General features: G+C 58.4%; 1 protein-coding gene across 1 annotated transcript; it reads left to right on the top strand.

Moving 5' to 3' along the window:
* Nucleotides 1–386: 386 nt before the first annotated feature.
* On the top strand, nt 387–4,706 carry ACTB (actin beta). Its single transcript, XM_075436364.1, has 6 exons — nt 387–484; nt 1,473–1,601; nt 1,905–2,144; nt 2,672–3,110; nt 3,418–3,599; nt 3,956–4,706. Exons 2-6 carry the CDS (start codon nt 1,479–1,481, stop codon nt 4,097–4,099), a joined length of 1,128 nt encoding a protein of 375 aa, XP_075292479.1. The 5' UTR covers nt 387–484; nt 1,473–1,478; the 3' UTR covers nt 4,100–4,706.
* Nucleotides 4,707–8,593: the final 3,887 nt, after the last annotated feature.

Raw genomic sequence — 8,593 nt, 5'->3', positions numbered from 1 at the left:
CCCTCCCTGGGGGGGGGCTGCAGCTCCCCCCCCCACCCGGGTGTGGCTTTGTGTGAGGGTCGCGGCCGTTCCCCTCCGGACTTCGGGGGGGGGGGGGGCGCCGAGCACGGGGGGGGCCGTCCCTGTTCCCCAGCAAAGCAGAGCGGAACGGCGTGGGGAGCTGCCCCCACACCCCACACACAGACACCCCCCCCAATTCTGCTCCCCCCCCCCCCCCAATATTTTTTCTCCTCGCAGGGCGGGGGGGCGCTGCCGCGCGCGCCGGGCGGGGCGGGGCGGCGCGAGGCGGGGAGGCGCGGCGCGGACCAATCAGAGCGGCGCGCTCCGAAAGTTTCCTTTTATGGCGAGGCGGCGGCGGCGGCGGCCCGATAAAAGGCGGGGCCGGGCGGCGGGCGGGAGCCGCCGCGAGCTCTGCCCGCTCACTCGCGCTCCGCCGCCTCCTCGCGCCGCCCGCCCCCGGCTCCGACCGCGCCGCTCCCCGAAGGTGAGGGGAACCGGGTGAGGGGGGGCCTGCTCCTCGCCCCGCGAAGCCGCTGTTTTTAGCAGCGTTTGGGTAGCTGAGCGCGTTGCCGCGGCGCCCTTTGTGTGGTGCGGGTGGTGGGGGGTGTAGGAGATGGCGGTTTGGTAATGGCGCGGGGGTCCGCCCGTCTGTCGCCCCTGAGGCTGAGTTCCCCCCCCTTTAAGGGGGTTGCTGGCGGGCGGCTCGGCTGTTGTGTCCCGGGGCGGGGGGGAGGGGAGTGCGGGGCTTTGTCTGCGCTGCTCCCCTCCCCCGGCCGCCGGTGGGGGGGGTTGGGGGATCCGCGGCCGGGCCCGGGGGCGTTGTCCCTCGCTGAGGGGTGGGGGGGGCGGTGGCGCGGTTGAGCAGCGCCGCTATTTTTTCCTTGCAGAGAGCGGGGGGGGGGGGGCGGCAGCCCCGTGTCGCACGGGAACAAAAGCTGCGTTGGCGGGGGGAAGGGTGCCCGGTGTGGGCTGCACGACACTGCCCAGGCTGGCACATGTGCCGGCAGCCCCTCCCCACCCCGGTGCCAGTGGGTTAAACCGGCGGCGCCGGGGCTGAGCTCGCCTGCACGGGGCGGGTGGCGATCGTGTGAGACCCCGGGTTTAACACACCCACCCCCCTCCCCCCGCCGTGCCGCTGGGCGCGGTGTCTGCCCCCCCGTGCCCCTGAGGCGCCGGAGCCGCGGGGGGCGCTGCGCGGGGCGGGGCGAGGCGCGGGGGGCGTGGCCCCGAGGCCGGCGCCGCGCGCTCCAGCTGTTGCCTTTTATGGTAATGGTGCGCGAGGGCGCCGGGACTTCCTTTGTCCCGAGCGCGCGCGCGGCGGGCTCGGGGAGGCGCCGCACCCTCTAGCGGGCGGCGGGAGCAGCGGTGCGGGGAGGAAATGGGGGGGGAGGCCCTTCCCCGTCCGCTACCGCGGGGCCGCGCTCGGTGGCCGGTGGTGCTCATGTCCCCGTCCCTCTGCTCTCCTTCCGCAGCCAGCCATGGATGACGATATCGCCGCCCTCGTTGTGGACAATGGTTCCGGTATGTGCAAGGCTGGTTTCGCCGGGGACGATGCACCCCGTGCTGTCTTCCCATCCATCGTGGGTCGCCCCAGACACCAGGTACGTGGATGGGGTGCCTGTTACCGGACTAAAGGGTGGGATTTTTTGGTGGAAACAGTTCCCCTAGAGGCACCGAGCACCAAGAAGCCCTCTTACTTGGCTTTATAAAGCCAAGAGGCTTCTGTGCTGCAACACAATGGGTGGGGAACATGTTCTCCTGCAGCGTGTGGTGGAGCGTTGGCTGAATGCCTTTCTTGGTAGAGTGGGGATGGTAACTGGCCACCCAGCTTTGGGAAAAGCTGGTTATCCACCCAGTGGGGCTTGCCCTTCAGCTGGACTTACCTCTTGTTCTTTGTTGTGCAGGGTGTGATGGTTGGTATGGGCCAGAAAGACAGCTACGTTGGTGATGAAGCCCAGAGCAAAAGAGGTATCCTGACCCTGAAGTATCCCATTGAGCACGGCATTGTCACCAACTGGGATGACATGGAGAAGATCTGGCACCACACTTTCTACAACGAGCTGAGAGTAGCCCCTGAGGAGCACCCTGTGCTGCTCACAGAGGCTCCCCTGAACCCCAAAGCCAACAGAGAGAAGATGACACAGGTGGGTAAAAACTCTGAGGCTTAGAGCTACAGCAGATGTGGCTGCAGACCAGCTCTCCTCTTCCATGTTGTCCTCTCCTCCTTCACCACTATTCTCCCTTTTTGCCATCTTTACAGGGTTTTCCTTTCCTGACCTGAGTCTCCTCTTTGCTGGACCTTGACAGGTTTTGTTTGCTCTTCTAAGCTGGCTTTCTCTGAGACTGAACTAGCAACTTGTCTAACCGCTGTTTCTGCCTAGACCCACTAATCCATTTACCAGCCTCGAGTGACTGTACTGTAGTTTACTTGGCATCTGTTTTGTTCCTTGCTGTGATGTGGGAATGGGTTGGTGGTGGTGTCCCTGCTCGGACTCTGACCTGGCAGATGTGGGTGGGAACCAGGTGACATAAGCATGGACTTCGAGGGGGAGTGGAGAGAAGTCTCTTACCTAGGGACAAAAGTAAAACCACACTTGCATGGACTTAGGGTAGACGTGTGGTGAGAGCTTGGTTTCTGCTGTTAACACAACCCCTGCTTTTCTCTCCCTAGATCATGTTTGAGACCTTCAACACCCCAGCCATGTATGTAGCCATCCAGGCTGTGTTGTCCCTGTATGCCTCTGGTCGCACCACTGGTATTGTGATGGACTCTGGTGATGGTGTTACCCACACTGTGCCCATCTATGAAGGTTATGCCCTCCCCCATGCCATCCTCCGTCTGGATCTGGCTGGCCGTGACCTGACGGACTACCTCATGAAGATCCTGACAGAGAGAGGCTACAGTTTCACCACCACAGCCGAGAGAGAAATCGTGCGTGACATCAAGGAGAAGCTGTGCTATGTCGCCCTGGATTTTGAGCAGGAGATGGCCACAGCTGCCTCTAGCTCTTCCCTGGAGAAGAGCTATGAACTCCCTGATGGCCAGGTCATCACCATTGGCAATGAGAGGTTCAGGTGCCCTGAGGCCCTCTTCCAGCCGTCTTTCCTGGGTAAGTCCCAACTCTTCTGTTGTACCCTGTGTCCCTCAACATTGCTTTCTGTAAAGGGGGACCTGGGGACGGTGGCAGCTGGTGGCAGGGTCTGTGCTGTCCCACCAGTTAGCCTCACTTTCCACACAGCCTAAAGCTGTTTGAGGGACTTGGGACAGCAGGACAAGAGGCTGAGCCTGTCAGTCATGGCTTTGTAGTGCCTTCCCACTGGAGAGGCTGCTGGTCTCTTGGTTGCCCGTAGTAGCTCCTAAGGCTTCCTTGGCTGCATCTGAGCCCGTGCTGACTTGAGACCGCTTCTTCCTCACAGGTATGGAGTCCTGTGGTATCCATGAAACTACCTTCAACTCCATCATGAAGTGCGACGTGGATATCCGTAAGGACCTGTATGCCAACACAGTGCTGTCTGGTGGTACCACAATGTACCCTGGCATTGCTGACAGGATGCAGAAGGAGATCACAGCCCTGGCACCCAGCACAATGAAAATCAAGGTAGGGTGGGGTCAGGGGAACCTCTCAGCACCCCTGTTCATGTGGAAGTTCGGGGGAGGGGGGGTAAGCCAGACTCCCGCTAGAGAAGATGGATGCTGTAGTTCTGTGACTAGTGCAGCCTTGCTCTGGAGAAGATAGCATCCACCCACCATCTGCACAGTGGGATTAGTGTAAATACTGGCTGCAAAGCGGGGAGGAGGGAGGTGGCTCTGTGAGGTTGTGTCTTAAGCCTGTTTGGACTTCATTGGTATCTTGGCCAAGGCTGGATAAGGGAATTAGGCAGCTCCCTGCTGCGGGGCTGTGCGTGGGCGGGGGGTGTGACACTGTGTCTGACCGATCCCTCCCCTTCCCTGCAGATCATTGCCCCGCCTGAGCGCAAGTACTCTGTCTGGATCGGAGGCTCCATCCTGGCCTCCCTGTCCACCTTCCAGCAGATGTGGATCAGCAAGCAGGAGTACGATGAATCCGGACCTTCCATTGTCCACCGCAAATGCTTCTAAACCGGACTGTTACCAACACCCACACCCTTGTGATGAAACAAAACCCATAAATGCGCATAAAACAAGACGAGATTGGCATGGCTTTATTTGTTTTTTTTTTGGCGCTTGACTCAGGATTAAAAAACTGGAACGGTGAAGGTGTCAGCAGCAGTCTTAAAACGAAACATGTTGGAGCGAACGCCCCCAAAGTTCTACAATGCATCTGAGGACTTTGATTGTACATTTGTTTCTTTTTTTAATAGTCATTCCAAATATTGTTACGCATTGTTACAGGAAGTTACTCGCCTCTGTGAAGGCAGCAGCCCAGCTCGGAGGGAGCCGATGCCAGTTTCTGGTGTTAGGTCATAATTGCTTGTCTGTAAATTATGTAACCCAACAAGTGTCTTTTTGTATCTTTCCGCCTTAAAAACAAAACACACTTGATCCTTTTTTCTCTTCGATTTGTCAAGCAAGCGGGCTGTGTTCCCCAGTGAATAGATGTGAATGAAGGCTTTACAGTCCCCCGCAGGGTCTAGGAGAAGTGGTGCCAGTATGTGGAGGAGGGAGGGGCTACCTGTACACTGACTTAAGACCAGTTCAAATAAAAGTGCACACCATAGAGGCTTGACTGGTGTTGATTGTTCATTTTCTTTCCTCTGTGCCACTTGTTGGCGGTTACTGCATGCTCTGATCTAGGCTTGCCAGGCTGTGCGGGTCAGCCATCTGCCTGGGGCTGGGTGCTGTGGGAGCCAGGTGGCTCCTGGTGATAGAAGAGGGAAGAGCTGAGCCTGCCAGGCCTGTGGGTCTCCGAGGCTGCCCTGGGCTGGAGCTCTCCATGCAATGCCAGCGTGTGCAGTGGGGAGCTGCTGGAGGAGCTGGGCTGAGCGGGGATCCAACTGTGCCTGCTGGAGTGCTGCCTCGGGTGAGTGTTGTCTCGGTCAGTGTGACTGACTGGCTCTGGCCTGGTGAAACCAAGCTGGGTGGTGCTGGCACTGCAAGCGTTGATGCTGGAGCAGCAGGCTTCTTGCTGGGCTGCTCCACGGTTTGGTGGGGCAGCGTCCCCTCATCTCCCTGCAGCAGGAGCATGAGCTGGTCTGTCCTGCTCCTGGCCTGCCCTGGGATGAAGGCCTGGGTTCAGGCTGGGGAGACTTATTCTCCCTGGCAGACTTGGCTGGGTGGAGCAGCTTTCAGGTGAAAGTGAGAGAAAGTCTTTGGTGAAGTGGAAAAAGACTTCAGAGAGCAGGGCCACTGGGCAGGGGTGGGGCTGGGAAAAGGGTGTGGGAGGGAGGATACTCTCGCAGGGCCAGCGACACCGGCAGCTCCAGGACTCGCTGTGGGCAGTGCAGATACCTGCCTCTAGCCCAGTCTCCACCAGGAAAGCGGTTTGCATGGCTTCTTGGCTCTGCCCCAGCTTTTGGGCTCCTGAACCTTCTCTGAAGCTCCAGCCTTGTTGGGTGCATGGAGTTCTCCAGTTTCATGAAAAGGAGCAGCCACAGTGGGGACCCTCACGAAGCTGTGCTGGGAGCCAAGACCCTGCTGGGCACAGCAAATTCCCCAGGAGCTGGAGCCACTGCTGTGGAAGGAAGGAGACGGAGAGGACCTGCTCAGGGACCAGGGAGAGCAAAGCCGGGTGATGCTGCGCATTGCCAGCTCAGGCAGACCAGACCTTGGGGCCTGACTCGCAGGTGAGCTGCCTTCCCCAGGCTCCTCCAACCTGCCTGTCTTTGAAGAGCTAATGGCCGTGGTTGTGTCATGCTCACAGCAGATGAAAGGCGGAGAACGGTGGCTCTTTAATCCTCTACCTGGCCCGATCCTGCTCCAGCATCATGCTGTATGCAGGGTGGACCTGCCGGTTTCTGCCCTTCATCTCCTCAGCCTTCCTCCCGGGTGCTGTAGGAGCCCGGCAGGGCTGTAGGTGCAGACACCAGGCCGGGCAGATGAGCTACTGGAAGCACCAGTTTGCAACAGGGGAGGTGAAACAGGTTGGAGCAAGGCCCAAACTGGGCTTATAACCTGAGGTCTTGGGGAAATGGGGTGAGGAGGAGGCGATGGCAGCTCCTGGAGAGGGAGTGGGGCAGGAAAAAGGCCAGGAGGCAAGGAGAGATGAAAGCAATAGGGAAATGGGGCGTCTTCCTTCAGCCCTCCCTGAAATGGTCACTAGGAGCTGTGGAAAAATGTGTTGAGACACAAAGAACAGAAGAGATGACGGTGGCGGTGAGGGAGAAATCCCAGCGCAGCAGAACACCGGGGGCTGAGAGCAGCTCAGGCAGGGAGAGGTGCGGGCACAGGGAGCAGGCGAGCGACGGGCTGGTGGGGAGCCGCTGGGCACAGGGGAGCAGGGCTGATCTTCACGCTCCAGAGCACAGCAGGCGAGGCTTTCTGGTAGTTAACGCTTTGCAGGGTGGGTTTTTTTTTTTCTCCTTTCTTCCTCTTTCACTTACTGTTCTAGGCAAACAGCCCCCCAGAACCACGGGGCTGAGCCCAGCACAACCCTTCCCGACGCCTCTCTGGCACGAGGCTGCGGCACGCACAGCTCTCTGCAGGCTGCTCCAGCAAGGCTCCGTTTATTCCTCCTCTGGGCCATTACATGATGGAGAAAAGAATGTGGTGCCGGGCAGGGAAGCCTGCGAGCATTACTCACTGCTCCCAACTCCGGCGAGCAGGGGGGAGCCCGGAGTGGTTTCCTCTCAGGAACGCCAAGCGCTGGAAGAGGGGGGATTTTTTTTTTTAACCACAGGTTTTCCATCATCGGGTTTCGGAGGGCTGGGTTCGCCCCTCACTGTTTCACAGAGGTGGGGAAATGCCGAGGGGCCTGTCACAGGAAGGGCAGCAGAGGAGTTGGTTTAGCCATCTCCTGGCTCTTGAACCCACCAGCCACGAGCAAGACTCAAAGGAGAAGATGTGTAGGGAGTAAGCAGTCCCCTGGCTACCACCTCCTCCTCCGCTCCAGCACACAAATAGCCAGGGGTTGTGAGGGGACCAGGAGGTTTAAAATGGCCACCCACGGGCCAGGCTTGGCTCAGCAGCGGTGACGTACCGGGATTTCTCAGGCTGCAGAGACGGCGGGACTCGGCTGTAGATCCTTGCAAGCCACCCAGCCCTTCCTCGCCTCCCTTTAGCTGCCCTGGGGGGGAAGCTGGCTCAGCTAAAGGGAGCTGAGCAAACACATTTTACGGCCTTTCTTCCCCCAGAGCTCCCAACTTTCGCTCCTGCTGGAGACAGTCACTGGCACTTCACCTTCAATTAGCTGGTGACCTGGAAAGTCACCTCACGGAGCCGCTTATGGCATTAAGCCACCACCAGGAATTAGTGATGTCCTTGGCAAAGGAGATGGTTGCAGCTCTCGGGATTTAGCCCTGAAGGGCCTCATTGTCTCTTAGCTGTGTCAGGGAGTGTTGACCAGAAACGGTCCCCAGTTGGGGGGGGTGGGGGGTGTCCGGTTCTCATGTTAGAGAGTGTGTGCTGCTTCAGAGAGGTGCCGGCGTGCAAAAGTCCCAGGAAATCCCAGAGCATTTGAACACATCTGGCCTCCTTGCAGAAGTCCCCTCCGAGGGTGCAAAGCGTCAGCTGCAGAAAATGGGCTTTCCGAGGTGTCGCTTCGGGGATGGGACTGTGGGTATCGGCTGCGCCTGGGGCAGGAGGAGTCCTGGTCTTTGGTCTTTGCAGAGGGATTGCTGACCTGGAGCCTGCCCTGACTTGCATTATACCCCTCTGTAATCTGCTTTAGCAGGCCTGATGGTATTAAACGGTATCAAGTATTGAAAATCACTTACGGCAGTGGAGCTAGCAGGTGACCCAAGCTCACCGAGTGCTCTGGCCACTGTAGTCCCGCTGGACTTTAGTCATGCTGACAAAAAGATGAGACGTCCAGACTGTATCAGCCTTAACAAGAATCAGAGGAGAGAAATGACCCAAGAATTCCCAGGGGGGGGGGGAAATTCCCCAGGTCAGTCTGGCCTGGAACAGTTAAGAGCTTTTGGCTTATACAGAGCAAAGTATCTTGATATTAGCATTAATTTGTTTGCTTGCCCTCCTGGACTGGGACAGCATGATATGTGCCTGCCTTCTTTGGGCTAAGAAAACTGTGTATTAGTCATGAGACGGTCAAAGTCTGCCCTGAGATCAGGCCCAGCTCTGAACTGAACCCACCTTCACAGAGGGCTCCCAAGCGCCCACACTGAGAGGAGCGTTCCTGCAGCAAAGCGCGGCAGGGAGGGTTTCTCCTCTCACCGTCCGGCCACCTCCCGGTAACCACCAAGAGAAACGCCAGAGTCTGGTGTAGCTGTTCATTTCCTTCCTCCTCTACCGCCCATCTGATGTCCTGCTGCTGCCTTGCATTCAACCTCCATGTCTTATCTACACCGCCACATTGCTCATTTATTTGGTGGATCATGAATCTAAGTGCAGCTCCTCTTACAAAACCTTGCGAGCCTGGTTTCTCCTTGGGAGGTTCTTACACCTATCTCTGTTCCCAGCTCTTATTCAGGGTCATCAGCTGCTGTCTGGTCCACGTAC

The sequence above is a fragment of the Opisthocomus hoazin genome, chromosome 15 (assembly GCF_030867145.1).
Source record: "Opisthocomus hoazin isolate bOpiHoa1 chromosome 15, bOpiHoa1.hap1, whole genome shotgun sequence".
Taxonomy (NCBI): Eukaryota; Metazoa; Chordata; class Aves; order Opisthocomiformes; family Opisthocomidae; genus Opisthocomus; species Opisthocomus hoazin.
This window is presented reverse-complemented; position numbering and strand designations above follow the sequence as displayed.